The sequence below is a fragment of the Streptopelia decaocto genome (genome assembly GCF_964273445.1).
Source record: "Streptopelia decaocto genome assembly, chromosome: 4".
NCBI classification, from domain to species: domain Eukaryota; kingdom Metazoa; phylum Chordata; class Aves; order Columbiformes; family Columbidae; genus Streptopelia; species Streptopelia decaocto.
The window spans coordinates 50,720,261-50,746,660 of record NC_138658.1 but is presented as its reverse complement, the minus strand read 5'-3'; the positions used below and the strand labels follow the sequence as shown (position 1 = coordinate 50,746,660).

At 47.5% G+C, this 26,400-nt stretch overlaps 3 protein-coding genes across 10 annotated transcripts in view; 2 read left to right on the top strand and 1 right to left on the bottom strand.

The window, feature by feature from the left end:
- The first annotated feature begins 15,590 nt into the window (after window positions 1–15,590).
- SLC10A4 (solute carrier family 10 member 4) lies at window positions 15,591–18,410 on the top strand. Its single transcript, XM_082050204.1, has 3 exons — window positions 15,591–16,233; window positions 16,608–16,818; window positions 17,460–18,410. The coding sequence occupies exons 1-3, from the start codon at window positions 15,848–15,850 to the stop codon at window positions 17,970–17,972; spliced, it is 1,110 nt and encodes a 369-aa protein (XP_081906330.1). The 5' UTR covers window positions 15,591–15,847; the 3' UTR covers window positions 17,973–18,410.
- A 103-nt stretch (window positions 18,411–18,513) lies between these two features.
- On the top strand, window positions 18,514–20,542 carry ZAR1 (zygote arrest 1). Its single transcript, XM_082050206.1, is given in 4 exon segments — window positions 18,514–19,490; window positions 19,492–19,624; window positions 19,699–19,773; window positions 19,852–20,542. Coding segments are annotated over 4 exon segments (1,212 nt in total). The 5' UTR covers window positions 18,514–18,630; the 3' UTR covers window positions 19,996–20,542.
- A 2,650-nt stretch (window positions 20,543–23,192) lies between these two features.
- FRYL (FRY like transcription coactivator) overlaps window positions 23,193–26,400 on the bottom strand; it is a 168,997-nt gene continuing 165,789 nt past the window's right edge. For all 8 annotated transcript variants that reach the window (XM_082050200.1, XM_082050199.1, XM_082050201.1 and 5 more), the window contains 2 exons: window positions 25,730–25,926; window positions 23,193–25,285 (listed from right to left, as the gene is read on the bottom strand). In XM_082050200.1, the coding sequence (XP_081906326.1) occupies window positions 25,027–25,285; window positions 25,730–25,926 (456 nt within the window). In that variant the 3' untranslated portion in view covers window positions 23,193–25,026. The remainder of the gene's footprint in view (window positions 25,286–25,729; window positions 25,927–26,400) is intronic.

Here is a 26,400-nt window from a genome sequence, read left to right as displayed (position 1 = left end):
AATTTATAGCCCTTCCGCCTCTCTCTTAGTAGGTTTCTGTAACACTCTCTTCTATATTAAACTGGTGTTAATTAGCATTGTCATATTGCAAGGTTCAAGACACAAAATATTCTCTCTACAGTTCTGTTATTTTGAGCAAAGGTGTGACAGCTCCTTAGGTTTTGCTACAGAAGTGCTAGGTTCACGTTTTATTTGATAGTGTGTTTGTTACCCTCTAGGAGTCTGGCTGCAAGGATGAAGAAAAATAAGCGATGAACATGTAAGCAGGCAGAAGGTTGAAGCTGCTTATGCTGCTGTCTTGGGGTGGCTGCGGAGCACACAGTCTTGATCATTTAAAACGAATCTTTTAACACAAGTACTATTGAGAAACAAAGACGTGGGAAATGAATATAACAGCACTATACCTTTACCTCTCCCTCTTGATCTGTAAGAACATGAGTAAAGTTGGGATTTTTTTTTTTTTTTGGTCTTTTTAGGTAAAACAGGTGTGATGTGAGGTTGCTTTGATTTTAAAAACAAAAGACAAACCCCTTACCTCCTCTTGACTTGTGCGTGGGCCGTTCTGTAGCAGGGCCTGACCCCTACAGGCAGTGGATCTGTGGGATGGGGCTGGGGCTGGGGCTGGGGCGCTCTCTGCAGTCTGTTTTACACACAGCTCCACGGTAACGCGGATGCTCTCTGCCTGAAGAGTTGAAGAACAGAAACGAACAGATTCCGTTAGACTAACTTTCCGCAGGATTGTTTGTAATATAATGCTATTTTCAGCCCTGGCATCCCATACAGTTGTACTGTGCATTGCTGTCCTCTTTATATTAAATTATAAACTCTGTTGTGACTATGTTAAACATGTACAGGACACAAAACATAACTGTAGTGATTAAACTCATTTACAGACCTTCAGCAGGATTAAAGGGACAGTTAGCTAAAATAATTCCTTACCAGCAAAGTGAGTTTCCAACGTGGCACCTTATTGATACTTGTTACAACAGTGAATTTAAAAAATTATTAGCTTTGAAAGCTGGAAAGCCTGAGATTCTCTGTGCTGTGTGGTACTCTCACATGAGACAAAACTGGACTAGATCTTTCACAAGACTAAAACTAAATGAGATACTTGTACTGTAAGCCAAGCTTCTGTCATGAACATAAACTTCAGTAATCATGTAACCCCGTTTTCTTTTGGAGAATACTTCTAATATCTCACAAATATAAAGCTTAAAGGCTAAGTGCCTGCACTGCCTGTGCTCAGCCCTCCTCGCTGCTTCTAAATGATCCTTGAAAGCCTCCTGTTGTCAACTACAGCAAGTTAGATTCAAAATATAAGCATATCAGGGATGATACGCTTATATTCCTACAACTATGCCCAGTGATAAAACAATTAATAGAATCAATTCTCATGTGAACAATAGCTAATTTCTGAAGACACCAGCATTTCTTGGTCTGACATAGCAATTTTCTTGCTCTAAGTATCTGGTGAAATTAGTCAAGTATATGCTTATGTCTGTTTCCACGTTTGCTTTTTTTTTGTGTTTAAGGAAGAAGCATTCAGAGAGCAATTCAACTAGTTTGTCTCTGTAAGGACAGTAAGTCTTAAAAAAACACTTCAGTGGTCCATGGTAGCATTTGGGTTTTCTTTGTATAAAAACTCTATATAGTCACAGGAAGATGAATAAGGACACTCGTGTTCTGTGTTGTTCCCCCTGCTCTGCCCTGCCCAAGAAAAGAAAAGTGCCTATTAATATGGGAGTAGGGCAGCAAAGATGACTTGGGACTGCATGGCCTTAGCTGCTGAAAACCACACAGGTAAAAAATGTCTGGGATGTGATAAGCTGGGAGTGTGGTCAGGGGGACGGGCAGGCTGGGCTTCCCCAGCCTCCTGCTCTTCCCAGGAATCACAGCTTGGCCACAGACACACAGACAGCTGGGCTGGGTGCCCCGTGCTCTAACCCCAGCATCGCTGCGCTGCCTCCTGGCAGTCTCCCATGATGGTCTCAGAGCACCCCTCGGAAGCTTGTTTCCCTTCAGACCTTGGCAGCAAACAGATGTGGGCAACCTGTTACAAGAGCTTCGTTATCTGACTGGCCCTCATGCCCCCCATCGGGGTTAATACTACCCTGACATTCACAGCAGCTGCTGCTCCTCCTGTGCTGCAGATGGATGCTAAAATGCTGCCAGGAGAAAGCCATGCTGGACCAAGCTTGGGGTTACAAGAAGTTTGGTTTGCATCCCGGTCAGGGCTGAAAATAATGCCAACTGTACCTGATAGTTGACATAACCTGGTAAATGCTAAGTTAAAGAACCACTACATAGTCCTTCTTCTTCAAGCAGAGCTGTTTGTCTTGAAGAAGATGGGCAGGAGTATATATCTTGTGAAATCTTAAATATACCTTCATCACTGTCCGCTATCAGAAATTACATTTTATTGAAGCAGATACTGCCATTTTGAGTTCCCTCTCAAAGAGAAGGGGAGTAGAGGGAGATCAGGCAAACCCTTTGCTCTTTATGCTTACCCTCAGCTCCTGTTTTAGCCATGAATTTCTCAGTTCCAGGCTTGTCCACTTAGCCCTACATTTACTCACCCAAACACTGAGCCCAGAGCGAGGTTGTGTTGTTTCTGCTCATCCATTCCCCCACAGGGCTAATGCAGACACACAAAAACACTGTTAATGCTGCTTCCACTGACCTGTCTTCAAAGGAGCTCTGAAAACCTCATCCTGATCCTCATCATTTGAAAGCCGTGCCTGGATGCTGGTGATAGCAATGTGGTGTCACCGCTGTCACTCAGCCTCAGGACGCCAGCCCAGAGCAGCCCCCTCCGTCCATGTCCAGTCTTGCTGGCAGGAACCAGCAGCTCCTGAGCCACAGGATGCCCCTGGTGCCCCTGCCTGCACAGGCAGCACGGTCACAGTCACAGCAGCCACCGCTCACGTCACACACCGCTCCTCCCAGGCTGCTTGTGCAGGGTGGCACTGTTGGCTCAGTGCACACAGCCCTCCTGAACACCTGTGTGACCAAAAAACAGGAAAACAAAAAATCATCTTGATGCAAGCTGGGCTATAGGAGACCCTCAGTCAGTTCCTGCTCTGTCACACACTCATTTATTTTCTTGAGGCTCAGTTCATCATCGCTGAAATTAGTACCACTCTTCATAACTTCCATGCTGGGGACATGGGGCAGGTTGTGCTGCTATTTAGAGAAAGGGTCTGCCAGTCAGTTCATATCTTGTCTGATACAGTGGGGTAAGTTAAGAACAGAAATTGGGTTGACCTTGGTTTATAAGCCCAAATGTCAGAGAGCAGATAATGTCTATTGTAAATGTCAGAGATAAGGGATTTCTCTTTTCCCTTTGAAAAAAAACCCCAAATATTTAGTTACTGTATTTATGCTGTCACTCACCCAGGCTCAGCTCACACTGAGGTGAATTATAGTGCCCAGGTACACAAACACCCAGTGGGAAGAGTAAAAGGGATTTGCTTAAAGGTGAAGGGCTGCTTAAGAGTCCAAGCCCAGCTCAGCCCTCTCCTTCAGCAGCAAAGCAGCTTTCAGTAACACAAGACTGCTAAGGGCTGGCAAATTCAGGCCACTTTCTCCTGAGCAGAAAATCAGGATTTAACCAATATCTGGTGGGCATCTCACTTGTACGATTTTTTTTTTTCTCCATGTGAACCTTTGCATGGGGCAGTGAAATGAAGTCCTCTGCGGACACTTGCACCCCTCCAGCCCTCAGCACCAGCCCTCCTGCCCAGCGGCCCACTCTCAATAGAAGAAATGGAAAAACACCTTTTCCAAAAACACCTCACAACCTACTGTTCAAGGCTTGCTACTGCGTAGCAGGCTCTACCCATTTCTAACCCTTATTTTCCCACCATGATGGAGGTGCCATGGCAGCTTAGGGCTCCTTTCCCTGGGCCGAGTGCCTCAACGGCAGAACTGAAGCACAAACAACAAGTGGTTCTTGTGATGGGGCTCAAACCGCACAAGCTCTGCGGGGCCTGGGCTCAGCACATCTCTCCCACTCCTCGTCCAGACCATTCTTCTGTGCTGCCCTCCCCCTCAAAAAGTCTCTCCATTTTTTTTTTCCTCAGCAGATTCCTTCTATCATCATGTTCCCACTTTCTGCATCCTCCTCATTATGAAGATAATTAAATAACATTAATTACCAAAGCAAATCACTGAAATCTGCCTCCCAGGAACCTCCCTTCAAAATTCAAAACAACATGCAGGTTACATTTACAGTCCATTTATACACTCTTTTTAGCCCTTCTGTTTTACTGTCTTGCGTGCCTTTTCTAGTCTTAGAAACACTGCTGAGGTTTCTTTTTTTGCTCCCTTCCCAGGACTCTCCAGACACTAGAGGGGGTTCTTGCTTTCTCTGATGCTTTTCAGTCCAAAGCTTGGTCTAGCTCAGTTTCAGTTTCAATTCACCACATTGTCCTGAACTTATACTAAACTGTCCATAAAGTCCTGAATTAATTTAAATGCTGCATTTACACCAGGAAAGCCCCAGTCAGGAAAGACCAAGCCATGCCCAGCTGGCCACACGAAACACCTCACATACAGGTAAGTGACTTTATCTTAAAGAGATAAAATTCAGCTTATCGTTCCTGCACGTCACCTTTCATTCTTAGAGATGCCAGGCTGCACGCTAGGTCATCAGTGACTGCTCCAGTGCCAGCTTTGATATTTTAATCTTGTTGCCTAGATTTTATGATTTAGGACTTTTTATTTTTCATACGTACCGCAGGGTCTGAACTATCCTTGCTAGAATTTTTGCTCGGTGTCAGGTGGATTTAAACATCCTCCCACTGGTCTGAGTTTTTCCAACCAAATATGTAGCAACCCACTACATCATCTCACGTCTTCAGGATGTAAACAAGTCTGGTACTGAGCTACTCGTAGCTGGCGTGGATTATACGAGACATACACCCTCTCTTGTCCCCACGGCAGGTCCACCTGCAGTTAACACAGCACTTGAGTCGAGCCTTCCTTTAGAGCAGCTCCTCTGAGAACCTACATGTAGCAAAGAGCCACCAACTCCCACCAGCACAGCTGTGGAATTACAGGAGTGGACGCCTGTGTCACACAGGGGCTGCCCCAGCTCTGGGGCAACAGCAGCGCCGGCAAACTGATGCTGTTACTGCTCTGCAATGGGGAGGAGGAGCCAGTCTCCTTTTCTGCTTCCCTGGGCTCCCAGATTTGGGCATGTGATCCAACAAATCCCCTGGGAAGAGCTCAGCTGCGACCTGCGTCTTCACACAAGCGACAGTGGAATTTGCATTTGGTATATTGGTGCTCAGGATGTTCGTTGCTCAACTGCTCTCACTGTTTGTTATGCTCTTAAAATTGCATTTTGGTTACTTAAGGTCTTTCTAAAATCCACCCCTTAGTTCTCAGATAATGTCTTTTCATTATCTAGTAAAGGTTGAGATCACTGCCCAGCACCGAGCATTTTGGGACCTGTTTTTGTTTGTGCTTCTTGGTTTCAGTTTGAAGTGATACACCTTGTGAAGAGGAGTTTCTGCATTTCCAAGGGAAGTGGTGACTCTGTTGTCTCCCTGTCCATCCCTGACCCCTGTCCTGGGCAGGGCTCCCTTGCCCGGAGGGGTTTGGGCAGGGTTTGGTTGGGTGAACTTCCCCTCTAGGCCCAGGGTTACTGCACAGCAACGCTCACACCGGCCTGGAAACGCTGAGCCCTGGGACCTTACACAGCTCTTTGGACACCCACTCATACAGTCCTGGTTCGGATCGACTTCAGCAGCAAGACTGTCCTGCTGATAATTACTCAGTGTTTAGGCTAACCCATGTATATATGGGTAAAATACATGTTGCAAATATTTTATTTAGAAATTATATGTAAAAGATGTATATGTAACACATGTTCTATATTTAACACATTAAAATTAATTTAATAATATTTATAATCCTTTGCTTTCTGACCTTATCAGGGACTGAGCAAAGGTAAGGAGCTCTTAAGGGACCCATTTTGTACACATTCATTCCAACCTCTTCTTCTCCTTGAATTCTTTCACCCTGAAATAAAGCGCCAAGGGCTTTTTATTCCTTCCTCCTCCTATCCAATCTCAAGCAGCTCTGTCCAAAGGCCACTACCTGGCAAGCAGAGAAGATGCTGCCAGTTTAATAAAATTCGCAAGCAGTTCAGCTCGGGGCTGTGAACCCGCCCTGCCGCACCCAGCTTGGCCGGACCCCCTTGGACCCCCATGTGCTGCCAGCGGCTGCTCCCACAAGTGCAGTTACACCACCAAGGCATGTGAAACTTTTATCGCTACCCGCGGGTGTCACAGCAGAGGACAAAGAGCCTTTGGGCAGGGTACCAGCCACCAGCCCCTCCACGCTGCCCCACAGCAAAGTCAGGGGCTGCAGCTCCCCCTCCCATGGAGGTGTTTGCCTGACCTCTCCCCAGCCCTCTGGTTTTATTTGCACCATCAGTATCTAATCTGAATCTCTCTTAAACCCACCACATTGCTGTAGACTTGTGGGGTTATTTTGCAAAGCTACTTGCATTTATTTCCTTCTCTCGAACTGCTCATACCCTAAAGCAGCTCAACAAACCTTTCCAGGTTGGGCATCTTTAGCTGCTGGTGTAGGCAGAGATGGCAGAAACACCTAAGAATGTAATATTTCCTAAAAGTCAGGGCTTCAGACAAACCCAACTACTCACAAATTTGTGATTGATGTGAATAACTATTTTGCTAAAAAGAAATATTTTAAAGTCAAAATGTAAAAAAAAAAAAAAATTGAATTACATTTAATTTAAAAGTTGGCATAGTTTAGAAACAGCATAGAAGCACAAAGGTTAATGAACAATTGTAGTAGGTTAATTTTTCTTTTTATAGCTTTGATTTTACTGTAAAACTGGTTTTTCTTTTTTAGTTCAGCTCAAAGTGACGTTCTCGCCCAGGCTCCTGCTCACCACAGACACGAGGATTTCAGCCAGGTCGTGGCACATCTGAGCCACCGGCTGCACACGGCAGTCGCTGCACCCCAGCCAGAACATCTCCCATTTGCACCCAAAACATAACAAGTGATGGGGAGCTGGTCTGCCAGTGCCCTTCCCATTCACAGAATCACAGAATCACAGAATCGACTGGGTTGGAAAAGACCTTAGAGATCATCGAGTCCACACCTTGGTCCAACTCTAGTCCGTTTATTAGATCATGGCACTAAGTGCCATGTCCAATCTGAGTTTAAAAACCTCCAGGGACGGCGAGTCCACCACCCCCCTGGGCAGGCCATTCCAATGCCTGACCACTCTCTCTGTAAAGAATTTCTTTCTAATATCCAGCCTAAATTTCCCCTGGCAGAGTTAAAGCCCATGCCCCCTTGTCCTATTGCTAACTGCCTGGGAGAAGAGACCAATCCCCACCTGGCTATAACTTCCCTTCAGGTAGTTATAGAGTGATGAGGTCACCTCTAAGCCTCCTCTTCTCTAGACTAAACAACCCCAGCTCCCTTCATTCAAACCACGCACCCTCTTCCTCCTCTGAACTTGCCTTGTTTCCATCTAAACTTTAGATTTACTCGTGCTCTTCTCCACTAGCACAGAAAAGGCTGTTTCCTATTATTAAGACTAGCAACCTTTCCTGCCTGCATGTCACTGGAGACTTGTGGCTAAGTTCTCCAGTAGCTTCACCTTGGATACACAAAACAGCCCCCCATCCCTTCACTGTTAAGGCAAATTTTCCAAACTCAAGCAATTTCACAGCATTTTCTACATTGTAATTTATCAGAATTATTTTTAAAGATGAGACCCTAGAAAAAAGAGACTTTCAACTAGTGGCAGAGTCAACACCTCCAGCGGGAAAAAATACCCTCCTGGCTTCATACCTGGCATTTCTGCTTACATACCCCAAAAATGAGATAAAGTATCTTGTGGATGGAGACATTCACGCTTTCATCTTCCTGCCAAAACAACAGTTATACAAAACCCAGGGTGCATCTTCCTCAGCTGCAGCAACATGCAAGTTCTCCTGATACCATAGGTTCAAAATTCAGAAGACTCTCTAGGTTATTAAAAAATGTCCTACTTTATCACGGTTTTAAAAGTGCACATAACAGGTCAAGGTTATTTTCATGGGATTAATATACAACATTACCTAAAACAAGTATTAAGAGATTACTATTATGTTTGAGATTTACTTCTTCCATTTGCTGGAAATGTCTTTGTAGACAGCTTGAGATTTAATTTAGGTAATAGTGCACCTATTTTGAATGGCTTGCTTATTTGTTGATTTGCATTTCTGATATTTATTCAATAAAATTTTGGCGGCAGGACAAGAAGCATTTTTATCCTATGTTTATATGGTTTCTCACACAAAACAGTCTTAGTCCACATCTAGGCGCCTTAGATGCTGCGATACAAATGACAACTGAGTGCAAAGATTTTTTTTGCATGACCTGAGATAGAATGTCAATGCTTTTATCTTTCCCATGGGGCTCACCATTAACATCCCTTTTAATATGGAGAAAGCTTTGGCAGGAGAAGGATGCAATTTGTCTTGGGAGTGTCTTTGTTCCAATTAAATGAATACTCTATCAAGCAAATGCTGCTGTAGGTATTATTAAATTTATTGCTGTATTTTTTTTATATTTAAACTATCCTGTGAGACAAGACAGTCTCGGTGTCATTTACTCTGATCTGGCATTTTTTTGCCAAACCCAAAAATATATATTTTATAGGCACACAACCACATTTGTGTGATCTACCTCCATGTTACCTCCCTTGATTCATCCCCCTAACCCTGACCAGGTTCCGGCACCCGAAATTCTGAGGGGGCTGGGAGCCTCGAAGGGCGATGGAAGCCAATAAACCCAGCTGGATCAGGGCCTGCGACTGCACACGCATCCTGAAGTCGCTCTGCACCTTCCTCTTGCTGCCGCAGGTGCTGAAGGGGCTGTTTGCGGCGCTTGCGGGGAGGAAAATGAGGACGGCAGCGCCCGCGACGTGCCCGTCTCCGCACGGCTGAGGCTGCGGCCGCCTGCGCCAGCCCGCCGTGCGGAATGCCGCTTGACTTTTAAAACTGAGTCCAATGCCTTCAGAGGCAGCCTCACCTCACCTCCTGTCCCTGCCTGCCTGGACGCGAGGTTAATTTTGGCTCTTCTGGATGGAGGCATGCATTAGTCATCAGGTCATTTATTTCATTATGACTTTTCATCTTAATGCTGATAATACTCCAACTCGAGAAAAAGATCAAATGGCAAAAAAAGGAAAGCGTGTCTGAGGCAGAATTATTTCCTATTTTAATTTGGGTAAAGGTATCTCACATAAAGGCATTTAATTGCCTACAGTTGTAAGGGTACAACCTGCAACAAATGACAGTCAGCAATCGATTTACAAGATCATTCCTCAATGATCTACTGGTTTCTCCTCCTGAAGCCTTTTCCTTAATGGGATAGTTGGCAAAAGATCTCTGCACCTCATTTTTAAAAGGTGGATCACACAGCCTTAAACACTTAGTTCTAATTATGAATTATTGGAACATGGTGACCCAAGTCGTGATGCACTTTGTTGTTGATTAATGGTCTTCATACATCTTAAAAATAAACACAAGGGAAGACCAAGCACGATGGGAGGGTTTCGTTATAATAATTTCTGCCCTTGGCTGCTAACCCCGAGCTTCAGTGAAAGGATCCGTTCCCAGTTGCTCAGGGAGACTGAACAGATGCAGGGACACAAAGGAGATGGCGCAGCCGAGCAACGAGGCTTGTGCTGTTTCCCTTCCACATCACTTCAATTTAATAAAATCTTGGAGGCTATGAGATGCAGAGCACTTCTCCCAGGGGAGACGTAAATACAGAGCATTTATGTATGGACTGAAACAGGCATAACTTGGAAGAGGAATTGGAGGGAGCAGGGGACAGGGCTCCCATGAATGGAGAAATCACAAAGGCAGCAGGGAACAGGAGAGGCGGACGCAGCGCGGCAGAGGAGGGAGGAGGAGCAGGGGGAGGGTGTCTGGATGCCAACCAGTTTGCTACCTGGGCCAAGGGGAAGGGAAGGATGATTTGGTAGGATCATGCCTGTAGAGGAGACAGCAGGGATGCAGTGATGACTCCTGCTGATGAGGGGAGGAAGGGACATGTATCTATTTTTCCCCACCCTGAAATTCAAACCCTGGTTCTGTTCGAGGCCACCGGCCATGAGGTAGAAGATGCTGATTATTTTAGAGATTTACTGAGCAGGATCGAGCTGCAGTGCCATGCTAAGGACAGGACAGAGCGGAGTTTAAGAAAAGCAAGCTTGGGATGAGGCGTGACAGGGCTGCGGTGGGGCCAGGTGTCACACTGAAGAGCAGCAGAGAAGCCTGGGAGGCACGGAAGGCAGGTCTGTCCCAGCCCCTCTGCTCTACAGACACCTGCCAGAGCAAGGAACTTAGGGGAACCCCACAGTTCTTGTGTGATCTCCACCTCCGTGGTCCAGCTTCACTCTGCCTTGGTGTGAAACCCAAGTGGTTCGGGGCAGGAGCAACATTGATTGATCAGCACATCCTCACCCAGGCACTTTCTGTCTGGCCTTAAAGGTTTCTTAGAAACAACTGATTGCCACAGAACTCAACACAGCTTATTTTAAAAATGTATTTTCTTGCCTGTTTAGTGAACCAGCTCCCAAACAATATATTAAAAAAAAAAAAAAAAAAAAAAAGGCGCCGTGACTGCTAAGATCTCGTAGTTGCTGGTCACTGGCTCAGTGAAGGTGGGCTATGGGCCAGGGGTGGCCAAAGGTACGAAGTCCAATCTTGTGCTGCTGCTCTTGAGAGAGGGAGTGGGAACCAAGTGTCAGAGAGGGACCTGGTTCAGCAAAGGACCATCTGACACGTCTTTCCTAGCAGAAAGACTACCATGGAAGAACCAGCAGAATTGCCAGTATCTCTCACAGAATCACAGAAAACTTTCCTAAGCCACAAACATAACCGCTCTGGATTTAAGTTATAAATAAGAATAGGCATATATATTTCACAGATTTTACCACAAGCTTACCCTAAACTGCATGTAGGGATCACGAGATACACCTCAAGGATTATTTTTATCCAAGTCAACAGCAAAGACTTTTTTCCCCCCTGCCATGGAAAATTATTACTGTCCTACTAAGTCTTAAATTTAATTTTTATTTCCATTCATAACCTAGGTGCATAGCAAGTAAAGCAGAAACAAAGGGATTACATGACCCATTAAAATCAGAAACCACTCCTGCTAGGTCTCACCCGAACATCATTTTCACAGCAGTGTTTTGTCCCAGCCTCCTTAAAGGTGCTGATGGGAAGCTTTCCATCCTCCAGGGCAATCCTCTGGAGGGCTCTTCCTCTGCAAACACCCAGCACAGCTGCACAGATCGGCCGCCACGGACACGCAGAGAGGCGAAGCGTGACTGACAGGCAGATGACACCATCGCACAGGAGCTGAGCCCCGCTGCCTCCTGCAGAGCTGGGCACGGCACAGAAGGAGCCAGGGCGGGAGGAGAGGGCAGCACAGCACACCCATAGCACCGTTTGCTAACCCCATTTCCACTATTTAAAATATTCTGGGTAGCAAGTTGAAATGGGAAGAGCAGGAAAAGAGAGGGTGCCTGCCCTTTGCTTTCTCTTCCCACCCCATCATCCTGCTTTTATACAGTGCTCGTAACCACAGCACGCACATGCTTCAAGTGCAACACAGTCAGGATTCAGGCTTCAAAGTCCAAGAATGCGACTTATCCATAACCTACTCAATTTATCCGTAACCTATTTGGGATCTGTGAACCAACCCTTCTTGTCTGAGGCTCCTGAGTGTGTGGAGCAACAGGCATAACAGCTGCACAAACTGAACCTCCTCCTGTTGCCCAAAATTCAGCACAGAACACAACACACACAGTGGTTTCCTTTGGGGGACACTGAAGGGACCTCCTTGCATATATGCAATGATTGCAATTTTGCAATAATTCTGGGCTATGGCAGATGCTTTTAATCTCTGGCAGAAAAAGCAAGTGATTGAAACAACATTTCCACACAACATGCTGGAGCAGTCATTAGCTGAGTGAACAGCAATGTCACTTGGTTCATTTCTTACAGCACTGTCAAAATTCCTTACAAACTTACTCTTTATTTTTCACCTTTATTTCCAGTTAAATACAGGGAAGGCACAAAAGAAGGATTCCTGCTACTCCAGACCAGCTTATAGCATGGGTGCTCCTCACAGAGGCACCCCAAAATGACTCCAAGCAAATGTAAGCTTAAACCAACTTTAACTCAAAACCAAAACTGAAACCAAGTTACAGAAAACAATGCAAGCTGGGGATAGTCAAATATCAGGCAGCACTCCAGCAACATTTAGTAAACTTCAGGTTCGATATACCAGTTGGGGATATTATCACCATACAATCACACAAGAATGAAGATCCACAGCGTGCACACACTCCCTCAAAAGAAGAGGCCTCTCACTCAAAGGTACCCAGAAGAAATAATTGCTTTGCCCAGGGAGGAGCAAAGGCTCACTGAAGGATATATTCAGGAGATATAATCACTCACCAAGGAGAAGGTGAGGGCTCTCAATCTCAGGAAGTCTCCTTAGACAGCATCCCTGATCTAAGGGGAGGGCTCCAGTCACAGTCCTGCTGCTCTCAGAAGACCACTCCAAGGGGGTTGAGGGCCCCATTTTATAGCCTGGTCATCTGTGGTCATTACGAGCATGGTCCAGAAGCTTTTCTGGGCCTGGCGCACCTCACTGGCTGAGAACCCTGCCTGCTGACCAAGGGTGTTGCCCCTCCTGTGCCCCACCCAAGGGGTATATGTGACTGGAGTCACCGTGCCCCGGGGGGTGGAGGGACATGACACTCGGCATCGACTGAGGTGGGCAGGTGAGGACAGCCACAATGGGGCACAAAAGGTGCTAAAGAGCCATCAACTGTTGTATTGAAAGCTCTGGACCTTATTGGGGAACGTGAAACTGCCATAGTGCTCTCCTATGGAAATCAAAACCCTCCTAAGAAGAATAATGTAAGGCAATATTATTTATAAAAGTTACAAATTACAACAAGGTCATATTTCGATGAGTCCTTTCCCTCCCTCTTCTTGCTCTTGCTACCTCTTATCTTCTCACCCATTTTTCAGCCAAAGGACTAACGAGGAATAATGTGGGAATAATATATGATCAGTTTTATTTGACAAGTCTTTTTCTACTCAAATAGTCAACATGTTGTTTCCAGTAATAGCAGGGTAGGCAGTACGTGTTCTCCCACCCTTCACAAAAGAAAACAGAGAAGTAATTAGCCATTGATTTAGATACTCCAGGGTGTGCACTACGTGTGAGCCGGTTGCCGTGCAGCCAGATGCTGCAAAACTACTTAGCATCACTCCAGACTGCACTTTAACGATGACATATCGGGAAAGCCTGCAGCAAGTTAAAGAGACAAGAACCATGTTCAGTGGCAGAAACATTTTTTCACTCTCCATACTGGATGTGAAAATATGCCAGGTGCCACCCAGGGTGACAGGTGGACAATTAGTGAGGCGCATCAGCTGGGTTCAGACTTGGCTTTCCCTGAAGTCAGTGGTACTGCTCTTGTTTAAGCCAAGAGTTAAGCTTGAATTTCGGCTGATATATTTAAAAAAAATCTCAAGAGGTCTTGATTTGTTACGATCTTCTCACAACATTTTCCCATAAGAAACGCTGTACTTCAGTGTCCCTTGAAACTGAAGCTTGCAATGACTGGGTGGTCTCTGAAACAAGACACATCTGCTTCACTGCTAATAGAGCTTCACCATATCTATGTTTACTGAACTCCTCCTGTAACTGCCTATATGTTATATGTTATGACACAAAAATATCCTCCCATGAGCAGCCCTGTTCTAGCAGCTTGAGGAGTGACACTCACAGATAAAACAGAAGGCCTGGCCTGTGCCCTTCACACCTGCTTGATAAGCAGCTGCTTGGTGCTCTGCACAACTGACCCAGCCTGGGCTTGCCCATGGTGATCCCGTTCTTGGTCCCACTGCATGGAAACTGCACGGGCATTACTTAGAAACCAGGGAGGGTATGATAAGCAAATGACCTGCATGTTGGGAAGCCAAATACTGAGTATGTGAAGGACAGGATAAGGTACAGCAGTGGTAAGTCTTTAAGAAGCACAATAAATACACTGCCAGCACTTTTCTGCATATGCAGATCCAAGAATTAAGTCTAGAGGACACCGTTGGCTCAGAAAGCCAACCAAGCCCCACAGTCCCCCAGCGCAGCAGCACACAGAGCCCAAAAATATGAATGAACTAAAGCAAACAGGAACCTATTTTGTTGTTTAGCTCTGATGACTCATCTTCCCTGCACTCTCCTTAGGCTAATGACAAGGAAACAAACACAAGGAGAAGACGATTGAACTTGGCATCATTTTGGCAAAGTTGCTGTACCTGGGATTTTGTCACTAGGTACTAGATGCACTCCTTGTGTTGCCTGTACCCCAAGTAAGAATTAAGAAGCAAATAATACTCTCTTTTTTCCTCTTGAGTCACCAAATAATTTCTACTCAATGCCTGGGATAGCCTAAAATTTCACCAGAATAAACTTTTGAGAACTTGCTGCCTGTTGGAGCTGAAGGTGAGTAACTGGTCAGGGTGCCTCCTGTACGCTCTTTAAATTCAGCGCATCCCTCTTGAGCTGCGACTCGAGATGCTCCATGTGAAGCAGAGCGGCATCCTCAGTGTGGGAACCAAGGGGCAGCCCCTGGGGATGCTCCATGCCGAGCTAGCTACTCCCACCCAGGAGCAGTGATGTGAAGGGGTGGCTGCAACCCCTCTAAAGCCGCCACCTGAAAGAAGGAGACGGCTACGCTTCCGAAACACAGCCAGTAGCCGTGCGAGTGCACAGAGCAGGAGTCACTGATGTCCACCCTGCTTTCAGAGGCTGCTCCTCCTCTCTCAGGAGCTGCTGTCCTTGCGAGCCCAGCCTGGCATCCCATACAGCACGGGGTGACACACAATTATTAAATGAAAAGTACAAAATAGTGGAAGTATAGATGTTGCAAGCACGGTTTTATGACTGACAACACTATAATCACCCTTGGATGTGATTTTTGGGTTGACGGTCTACATTTCTGACCCTGGTCTGAATACTTGTGTGCCTGAGAGCTTGTCTGCTTCCTTTACCCGCATCGTCTGCTCAATAAAGGTATTGCCTCTCCTTACAAGCTTCTGTGACTGGCCAGCAGAAAGTGGTGGGCCCCAAAACCTCCTAGAAGGGCTCTTCCTCCTTCCCCACCCATTCCCGCAGTCTTCACAGCAGCCGGTAATTTGGCTGGAGCAGCAACGATCTTGGCTGTCTCTCAGCAGAGGGGGACTGCTGCTGCCCACCCACATCTCGGGTGACAGCGTGACACTGATTTCCTTTTTGATACCGAAGCAAATCTCCCGATATCACATTCCTTCTGCTGGAAAAGCCGGGCCCGGCCCTCGGGAGGATGCAGGTGGCTGTGCCACGTCCCGAATGCTCTGCGGAAGGGACGCACCGGGGAGAGGGGCCGCGGCCATGAGCCCCCGCCTGCTCTTCCCCCCGCCGGGGCCGGGCGGGGCGGGCGGCCGGGCACTGCCCGCCGTCGAGGCGGCAGCGAGACACCGCCCACGCCGGGGGTGGCCCCGCGTGGGTCCGGGGATGCGCGGGCGGTGCCCGCAGTAGAGAGCCGGCGCGCAGCGACGGACGGCGGCCGCGGCACAGCAGCAGCGCCCAGCCGGGCTGAGCCGGGCCGGGATGCGGGCTCTGCGGACCACCGGGGCCACGCGGCTCCGCATCCCGCACTGACGGCCCCCACGCCGCTCGCTCCCTCCTCCGGGGCTCGGCGGGGAGCCGGCGGCTCCCGGCGGCCGCGCAGCCCATGGCCGGCTCCGAGCAGCCCCCGACGGCGGCGGGGGGCGGCGGCCCCGACGGCGGGTCGCTGGCGGGGGGCGACGAGACTTTCGGGGACCGCTCCCTCAACCAGGGCTTGAGCGTGCTGGTGGGGCTGGCGCTCTGCGTGACCATGCTGGGGCTGGGATGCGCTGTGGAGCTGGGGCAGCTGGGCCAGCAGCTGCGGCGGCCCGTGGGGCTGCTGCTGGCGCTGCTGGGGCAGTTCGTGGCTATGCCGCTGCTGGCCTTCCTCCTCGCCCTCATCTTCGCCCTGGACGAAGTGGCGGCTGTGGCTGTGCTGCTGTGCGGCTGTTGCCCCGGGGGAAACCTCTCCAACCTCATGTCGGTGCTCGTCGACGGGGACATGAACCTCAGGTAGGCGCCTCACTCCCCGTCGCCCTCAGCCCGCCGGGTGCTGCGGCGGCCTCGGGACGGGGGGAGGGGTTGCTGGGCACCTACCGGCGGTGGGACCGGGACGGACGGACGGACATGGCGCGGCTGAAAACCCCCAGCCCTGGTCTCCTGCCTTTCCAGAGGCCGACGGGTCTTACGCGAACCCCGACACATACCTCCTGCCCTCTTCTCTAAAAAGCGTGCCTGCCCGCGCCCTGGCCGGGGTGGGGGGCTCTTGCCGTGAGAAGCGACAGGGCGGCTGTAGAGCCGCCTTCCCGCGGGGACTACGGCTTCCCGGGGCAGCCCCCCGGCCGGCCGGGCGCTGATCCGCTGTCTCTTTGGTTCCCCCGCCGCAGCATTATCATGACGGCCTCCTCCACGCTGCTGGCCCTGTTCCTGATGCCCCTCTGCCTCTGGATCTACAGCCGCCACTGGATCAACACGACCCTGGTGCAGCTGCTGCCCCTGGGAGCAGTGAGCCTGACGCTGGGCAGCACCCTGCTGCCCATCGGCCTGGGGGTGCTCATCCGATACCGGCACCCCCGCGCCGCCGACCTCCTGGTTAAGGTAGGCACGGCACTGGGGACTGGGGGGCGTCTGCTCTGCAGGGCATGCCAGGGATGGCATCGGGGACGGGGTGGGGGGGTCCAACGGCAGTAACCTTTCTGGTCCCTCTGAACCAATAGTAGGTTCACACCGGCATATTCCACTACTTAGGTGGAATATAAGGACTTTTGTAGTCTGGAAATAAAGCGGTGAGACAGAGAGCGAGGGGAAGGGCAGTGTACCCCCTGCATACAGGAAGGAAGGCAGAATAGCGCTGCACCCTGGAGCACAGGCATTCCCTGGCATCCTGCTCTCTCCCCGCTCCTGCTGTAACCAGGGGTAGCAAACCCAACCCCACAGGAATGGCAACACCTCCTTAAAACATGCAAACAAATTAGCTTAATTACAAAAGGAAAAGTGAGGCAAAATCCCTGGCTCTCTAGTTTCCCAGCAAGTCACCCCAAAGCAAAATGATGGAGGGCGATCTCGGCCTCTTCCTTTCCTGCGATATGATCAAACACTACCAAAGTCCTGAGCCAGGAACAAACCCAAAAAGGGCAGTGCAACCACAGTTTGCAATTTAGACTCTTTATCAAGTCTGTACCTGCTATGCTTATCCTTTCAAACTAATAACCCCCCTGTTTATCAATATCTGTTGCCAGATTTCCCTGTGGTCCCTGTTGGTGACTCTGGTGATCCTGTTCATCCTGACTGGGACCATGCTGGGCCCAGATCTGATAGCACATATTCCTGCGTCTGTCTATGCCATTGCAGTGCTGATGCCTCTAGCAGGGTATGCCTTGGGATACGGCTTAGCCACGGTCTTTAAAATGCCCCCGCATTGCAGGAGAACAGTGTCTTTGGAAACAGGATGCCAAAACGTCCAGCTCTGCACCGCCATCCTAAAACTCACCTTCCCCCCAGAGCTCATAGGGGGCATGTACATGTTTCCCTTGCTTTACGCGCTTTTTCAGTCAGCAGAAGCGGGACTCTTTGTGCTGGCATACAAGATGTATGGGAGAGACAGCTACAAACAAGATACACTTGGTGAAGAGGAAGACATGGATATTTCCTACAAGAAACTGAAGGAAGAGGAGGTGGCCGATACTTCGTATGGCACAGTGACAACGGAGGACAACTCCATTCAGATGGAGCCGACGCAGACGGCGCTTTAGGCGAGATAAGGAGGTGACACCCAGGGATGTGTGATGTGTGTTGTGCTTGCAGCCAGGCTGGGGCCACGCTCATTGCTGTGCACGCGGAGCTGCCCAGCCTCCGTCATTTCTCCAGCCACTCCCATTGTACAAGGTGATGTGTGTTTATTACCGTGACAGTTGTATTTCCTCAAAAATAAATATGAAAAAAAAAAGGAGAAAGTATCACTCCAACGCAAATAACTACGTCCTTGCTCAAGGAGCCTCCTGCCCACCTAAGTGCAGCAGGAATGGGTAGGAGGAAGGAGACGAGTGTTTTGCAGAGGCGAAGCCAATACGGCGCCAGTGTGGACAAATAGGCAAACCATCTTGCACGTGTGTATCTCTGTGCCTACCACCTGCTGTAAAAGCATTGTGCTCGTTGTTCTCACCACAAATACATGGCAAAGCTGAACCAAACCCACGTTTCCCACTGATTAATCCCGTGGGGAAAAGTAAGGGCCGCGCTGTGCTGGGGGGCTGGGGGAATCCCTGACCGAGGCCCCACACCCTGATAGGAAAGGGCCACCAAGGCCTGCGCTCGTCGGGGGCGGAGGAAGCCCGGCCTGGCCGCGCTCCCGCCCCGCCCCGGGGGTATTTAAGGCCGCCCTCCCCCCTGTGTTTCCCCGGGTGTAGCGCAATGGCAGAGGAGGCAATGGAGAGCTACCTGTACGCCGCCTACCACCCCTACTCCTACCGCTACCCGCCGCCCAAGGGCAAAGGGGCGGCGACGGGCGGCTGGCGGCCGCGGGGCAGCGGCTACTTCTCGGGCTACGGGGAGGCGGCGGCGGCCGCCGAGTACTTCGACAACTACCAGCGGGCACAGCTGAAGGCCATCCTCTCCCAGGTTAACCCCAACCTGACACCGCGGCTCCGCAAGGCCAACACCAAGGAGGTGGGCGTGCAGGTGAACCCGCGGCAGGACGCCTCGGTGCAGTGCTCCCTCGGGCCCCGCACGCTGCTGCGCCGCCGCCCCGGCCCCCCCGCCGGGCCGCGTCCCCGCGACGCCGAGCAGGAGCAGGGCAGCCTGGCCACCACCAGCACCCGCGCCGTGCGCTTCCCCCGCACCATCGCCGTCTACTCGCCCATGGCGTCCCGCAGACTTACCGCCTTCCTGGAGGAGCCGGGTCCGGAGCCGGAGCGGCGGCCGCAGCAGGAGGAGGAGGCGGCGACGGCAGCGGCCGTCGAGGAGGAGCCGGCTGCGCTGCGAGAGCAGCGGGAGGCAGAGGCGGCCGCCGTGCGGGCGAGTTGGGAGAAGCCCCCCGAGAGTGGCACCGAGCCGCTGGAGCAGCGCCCGGCCGAGCCGCTGGAGCAGCGTCCGGCCGCCACTGCGGAGCCGCCGGCGGCGGGGCCGGAGGAGAACCGGGAGGAGGACGCAGCGGCGCGGGCAGAGCCGGCGGCCGCCCCTCAGAAGCGGGAGCCGGCGGCGGGCAAGACTCGCCTGCGCTTCCAGGTGAGGGGCGGCCGGGATGGGGGAACGGAGCGGGGCCGGGCTGGCCCGGGAGGCGCCTGCCCCGTCGAGTAACCGTTGTCCCCGGCAGTTCCTGGAACAGAAGTACGGCTACTACCACTGCAAGGACTGCAACATCCGCTGGGAGAGCGCGTACGTCTGGTGCGTCCAGGGCACCAACAAGGTATGGCAGGCTTGGCTCATCCCGGCCCGGCGCCGCCCCGCCGCCGCCCTCGCTGACCCCGGCCTCCCCCGCAGGTCTATTTTCGGCAGTTCTGCCGGACCTGCCAGAAGTCCTACAACCCGTACCGCGTGGAGGACATCACCTGCCAGGTAAGAGGCCCCTGTTCTGTCCCGTCCCGCCCCGGGCCGCCTCGGCCCGCGCCCGCCGACCGCCGCCTTCTCCCCCAGAGCTGCAAGCAGACCAGGTGCACCTGCCCCGTGAAGATGCGCCACGTGGATCCCAAGAGGCCCCACCGCCAGGACCTCTGCGGGAGGTGCAAAGGGAAGCGCCTCTCCTGCGATAGCACCTTTAGTTTCAAATACATCATCTGAGTGGGATGGGTTTTGTTGGTTTTTTTTGTTTGTTTGTTTTGTTTAGGGCTCTTCTAGAAAACTGCAAGTAGAGCAGATTTTTTTGGTTGTTATTGTTTGAAGGTACTTAGTGAGGTGTCGGTAGGAAAGCATGCAAATAAAAGTATTGCAAAGCACACTCAAATGATCAGGTGGGTTTCTGCTCAGAGAAGGGTGCGTGTTGCAACTTCTGGAACTTGCATGGGGAAGAGCCTACAAATGTTTTGTAAATCAGTTACAGTCTTGGCAGCAACTGACTCAGGATCTTTAAGAATCTCAGGTGGGAAAGGATGTCTGTTATTGCTCCTGCCCTTGAACCAATCATACATTTAAGCTCAACATCAAATTGGCATCTGCAGTAGGTAGTAGAGAATAATTCATGAACAAAACACCCAATAGTATTAACTTACTGTGCATACTATTCCATTTAGAAAGTCTTCTGCACCTGTTTTTCATCACTAGAAAACAACTGAGAAGTGCTACATAAACACTAGGTCACTTCTACTGGCACAGCTGGTCTGCATTTAGCTAAGCTGGTGTTCTTGCCTTGTAGACTAAAGCCAAAGAATGCTTGTGGTTCATGCATCTTGGGGACAGTTCTCACAAGCTGCTATGATTGTCTCTTGGTAAATGAGTTGCCATCTTTACCTCTCCAAGGTTATAAAGAGAAGTGATACTGTAAAGGCTCAAGGTGTGATACTGCATCTGCCTGCCTTCCTCTTGTACCTGCAGGTGATGGATAAGGAGCTGTGCACTTAGTGGCTTACACCTGATGAGTTTGATCTTGTTATGGCTTAGCTTTCTGTCAGTGGGGAAGGATTGAACCTTTCTGAGACTCGGTTTGCAACTAGAAATTGTACTTCTGGTGTTGAGTGGCAATGGCAGAACCAGCATGGTTACTTCCACATGACATTCGCACAGGCCTGTTGGCACTGTCAGTGGTAATGGACTCTGTAGGGCCACCTCACTTTGGGAATACAGCATCACTGTTTGAGCAGTCACAAGATCGTGAATCCTACACCTCCCACTAGTATACCCTGTAGCCAGGGAGTTGGGTAAACTTATGAGGAAAACCTACATTTCTGAGGATGGTAATAAAGCTGTTAATTTTGAAGGTGAACATAATAATGCACAATGTCTTTTGCAGAATTCTTGAGGTAGCTTCTACTAGGAAAGACTGATTTATCTTGGCTATAACAAACTTACCTATGCTTGTACCCAGCTTGAGACCACTCTATTAAAGACTAAATGGAGAACCAGTCTAAGCTGATACTGTGTAATGGCTTCAGTGCCGGGTGGAATTGCATCTCTAAATAGAAGACAACGTATGCCAGGGTAGGCAAACATTGTCTTTTGTACCAACGAATGTCTATTTAGAGGGGCAGTGAGTGTTAATTCAGTAGGTGTAACCGATTTTGCCATAGATTCCTGCTTTATTTTAACATGCCCCTTGAACTTGCTACAGTAACTAAGGCTTAATGCCTCAGCACCCATTTATTGCCAAGTAATTTTATTTATTCTTGCTGCATTTTTTCTTGTGGCAGCATGAGGCACTCTGGGAACAAGTAGACCTACCACCCCCAGAATGTGGTACTGCTTTATTTTGTGCTTCTACCTGAAGCATTTTCCCCGGTATCACAGTAAAAGGAAATATTCCTTGCTTTACCAGCTCACTCAGACTTTCACATTAGTTCCATCCTTGCCATGTTCAACTTGGAAAGTACAGCTGCAGCAGGGCAGTTATCTGTTGCAGATGCATGTGCCTTGCACTCACCTGTAGTTACAGTAATGAGCAGGGGCAAGTGTCCAGCTTGAGGAGGAACACAGCTGTGGCTCTCCCTGCAGTCCTAGTCTGCCTCAGCCTGCAGGTGCAACTGTGATCTGGGATGTCTTCATCTCCCTCTAAGGATGTTTTTCAATATATTTTCCTGTTTGCCTTCCCCATGCTAAGGTCTGCAGTCTGTTCCCAATTGATGCAGCGTGGTAGACTGTGATGAGTCTGTGCACCTTGATAACAAGATTGAGAAGTTAAGCTCTGCGTCATATGGCAACTCGCAGCAATATCAGCAGCTGAGTGCTTCCTACTTAAACAGATGTCCTTGCAAGCATTGCATAGAGGATTACTTGCTGTGAATAGGGTGACTTACGCAATTATCAATAATGGCTCAAAATGAAATCTAGTGCAACTTAAAGACTTGTCATCCCTACCAACTACAGTCAAAGTGGTAATTGCTTCTGTTTGATGAGATGTAGAACAGGCCCAGTGGATCTGAACTGTATGGCATGCTTCTGCAGCAACTGCTAACAAGTAGCTAATGAAGGCTCCAAATGGCAGGTAACAGCAAAGAGTCACCCCTGCTTTTGTTAACTGCTGCAAGGTTTGGAGGAGTGGAGTGCAGTGGGCAGCAATATTAAAAAGGCTTTTCTTTATCCTGTAGCATTCCTCAGTTCTACAGTAGCTGTATGTCACTCCTCTTGCATAAATATATTCAATGCTTTTGCTGCTTGATGCCAAAGTACCATTCTTTATCCTTTTCCACTTTACTGCTCTGTCATGTCCTTGACAGCATCCGCTGTGTGTCATGGGCACTGGTTCCTGGACTCAGCAGAAAGAAGGAAAGCTGCTCATGACCTATGTGATGATGCAAAGCAGAAAGGAAGCAGCCTTTGTGCTGTCAGTTCTTCAAAGATATCTTGAACTTGCCTGCACAGCTTCTTTTGCATGTGTTAGCTCAATCAGTGCTATATTTGCTGCATCTTACAGAAGCTGTCTGATGTTTCATTTGTTTCTAGACAGCTTCACCAGAGCTTCAGGTTTGGCACAAAACTGGCATCAAGTAACAGCTTATGCAACAGTTGAGAATGAGTAATTTCGGAAAAGCTTCACAAAATTAAAGCAATATCAAAGACAGTCGGCATGATTCTGCTCCACAGGGCAGGTTCACTAGTCATTGTAAATGGAGGAAGATGTTATAAGGAAGGAATTATGTATATTCATATTTGAGTTGCATGCGAAATCTTTTAACAGCTTCAGAAGATGCTGAGGAAAATGCTGTTGTGCTGATGGGACAGCAAAGGAAAAAAAACATTATTTCAGGGCACCCAGGCCTCTATTGTCAATGTTTAGTATGTTTAGCTGAAGTATTTTTAAACTCTAGCTTGTAAAAATACACAAAATGACAGATACAATGTCTTTTATTTTTACAAAAAAAGCTGGTAAAAGATGATGTAAATAAAAGTGTAATGCACCACTAAATAAAACTACTAACCCCAGTAAATACTTATTAAATAATTAAGAACACCATCTACAGTACCACAAAACCATCAAAATAATTCAATTTTATCAGGGACAGGGAAAACAATACAGTGATTATGGATGTGCCTTGACCAGTTACAGAGCTTGTTAGGATAACATAACTACTGTCAGCAGTCCAACAGCGTGCACAGTGCCTTCAATTAATGCATTTTCAGCATAATTATATTTCTAGTGGGGTCCAATTCCCCAAAAAAGGCAGAGCTAAGAATTTCAATTCTACATTCTAAACTCTAGAATTAGAGCCCATTAAAAAAAAAATCACAGTGGGTAAGAGATGTATATAAAAATACTGGGTGTTCCTTTCAAATCACAGGAATCATGGGACTACATTCTTTTTTTTTCCTGCTCTTTTGTGTTTTTTTTTTTTTTAATTTTTTTTTTTTTTTTTTTTACAAAATGCTATTGGTTTCAACAGAATCCAGTTTGTTTTATGCTACAGACTTTGACACTGACCTAAGAGTATATTGCCTGTTTGCATGTTTTGGTAGTCAGTCTTCTTTTTCTATATAGTCCCAATTCCTTAGGCTTGAGTCATGAAGATGCATGTATGTGCATTCAAACTCTTTGAACCCTGCAGAGTACTTGGACTGCAAGTAAAGTATGTGACTACCAACAGGGAGAATGCCCCCTTCCCCTCATACCTTTATACACCTACTGTCTTAACAGTGCATTGCACAAATTTACAAGAAAAATACTGGTTTTGCACTATACAGTTTCTAGAATATATACAGAAGAAAATAAGTTAACTTCTAATGAGAATTGCTGATGGGCAGCATATATCTTTACTATACATTTTAAAGTCTCTGCAGGCAGCTACTTTTTGGTTAGTTGTTATCAATATTTGTAACATAAGCACTGATCAGAGAACTGAGCAGCATTCCAATAAAGTTAACAGATATATTATTTCTTTTAGAAACACTGGGAAATCCCAGTTTAAAATATTATTAAATGTGCTAACATTTACACACTATGAGGATTAGATCTAATAAAATAAAATTTCTTCAAAAATAATCTTGCAGCTCTTTTAAGCATGCTCTCAGACCTTATTTAACAATCACCCATACCTTCAAAAAACAACTGTCACATAGCCATACATTCTAACTCACACACATCATCTCCTTGTTACAGACAACAGAAACAAATAAGACATTGAGAAGTCAATGGTTTTTGCAGTCGAAGTCATTCTACTCATGTTTGACCGCACATTCTTCATGACATTGCAAAGTGTCTCATTAGGTATTAGCTGATGATTATATCTACTGCTGCTGGAAAGCCAGGAAGCCTGCAGGTCTTCAGCCAAAATAAACCAGCCTTGATTTTAGCCTCATCCCACCTGCGATATTGGTTCAACCTTTAGAGGCTGTTACTGCAAACACCATTTATAGTTCTGTTACAACAGAAAATAATGCATATGTATGGTTACATTTAAGCCCTTTTCCTGTCATGTAGTTTTTATACATATATTTAATAAAAAAATACTACTGCCACACAGCTACTGTGTAGAAAGAGCAGTCAAGTAAGATGTTCATTTCAATTATCAGATTTTTACTCTTGATAAAACAATTTCTTGCTGTAATGAAACTGCGTTGGTTGTCAGGATTGCTGGAGGCTTTTTTTTTCTATTTTTTCTTTACGAAAGGTGCTCAATAATAGTCTGAAGTGTTTTCATCATCAGTTCTTTTCTAAATGACAGCTGTTCAGAATCCAGTGCTCACAAGATTTATTCCTGGTTTGATTTTCCCTAGAAGCTGGTAGGATTGCACCATGCGGAGAGACTCTCGAATTTCTAGATTGAGTTCCATCAGCTTTGAGCTGGCCTCAGACATATCTTGGTTGGAACCTACTACTGCGAAGCTACCAGTTTGACCGAGCGTCTGGTGACGGAAATATATATGCAGCAATGTTTGAACTGGGTCATCTTCAGAACTGCCAAAGATGTCATGGGGCCAAATAGATCTGTAAACACACAATTTGGATTTAAACATTAAAAAAAAAAAAGTTAAAATATTCTTGATTTTTAAATAGATACTTGAACAGATGACATAGGAAAACCCTTTCTTCTCTATGGTTCTGATACTTAACAGTTTTATTTTATTCTTGATCTTTAAATAGATACTTGAACAGATGACATAGGAAAACCCTTTCTTCTCTATGGTTCTGATACTTAACAGTTTTATTTTCTCAAAGATAAATTCTAAAGAACAAGTACTACTAGAATTGCTTTTTTAAAATTGCAAAATGCATATGAACAAGCAGTAGTGAAGTAACCGTGCTTGTCCTTCTCAGTAAGGACATCTAGCAGGAGCTGAAAAAGAACTGGAATAGTGCCTATAGCTATCTTTAAATTAAAAAGGCCAATTAACAAACTCAGGTCTGAAGAAATAATCCTTAAGCACTTACCTGAAAGCCTTGACCTGTGCTACAGCTGATACAAACTCTCTGTTTCTCAGGGTTTCAAGGAGAGAGTGAATAGCTGTTTCTGTGCTGGCCTGGGAAGCCTCTGCAATTTCAATTTCTTCAATACCACTGTCAGATGCAGCCTCAGCCTCTTTCAGACAGCTCTCCAAAAGAGCAAGTTCATCAGACATGTTTATGACCTAAAACAAATAGAAGAGTGACCTTTTCTAGTTTAAATATAGTTTCAGCCAAATTAACTTTCAGCAGATCAGACTTCTTTTCCTTCTGCTTGCCATCATAAAGGAAAAGTACATCCAAGTGTTTGCTGCAGTTGCTTAAGTATACAGGTAATATAATGGCTCAAGTGTGTTTGTCAGGTATTTCCCCTGATGAAATTTTAATCTCAGTTATTTTAAATTTTGTTTCAAAAAATACGTTTATTTCCTCCCCACATCACTAAGTAACAATTAAGCCAACACGAAGAGTCAGACACTTTGGGAAAGTAGAGCAGCAATTGTATTATGACAAGGACAACTTAAGTATGAAGAAAAAGTCTGGAAAACTAGTAACACAGCAGAATAATTGTAGTGCAGCCGGCATATATAGTGCTGTCTTTGGCTTAAGCATCAATATATGAGACAAGGCCATTACTCAGAATATGATTCTACATCTGA

Excerpts from the sequence above, each read along its gene's own strand:
- SLC10A4 (XM_082050204.1), top strand. The coding sequence starts at position 15,848 with ATGGCCGGCTCCGAGCAGCCCCCGACGGCGGCGGGGGGCGGCGGCCCC. Across the intron at positions 16,234-16,607 it reads GACGGGGACATGAACCTCAG|CATTATCATGACGGCCTCCT; the intron begins GTAGGCGCCTCA and ends CCCCCGCCGCAG. Across the intron at positions 16,819-17,459 it reads CCGCCGACCTCCTGGTTAAG|ATTTCCCTGTGGTCCCTGTT; the intron begins GTAGGCACGGCA and ends ATCTGTTGCCAG.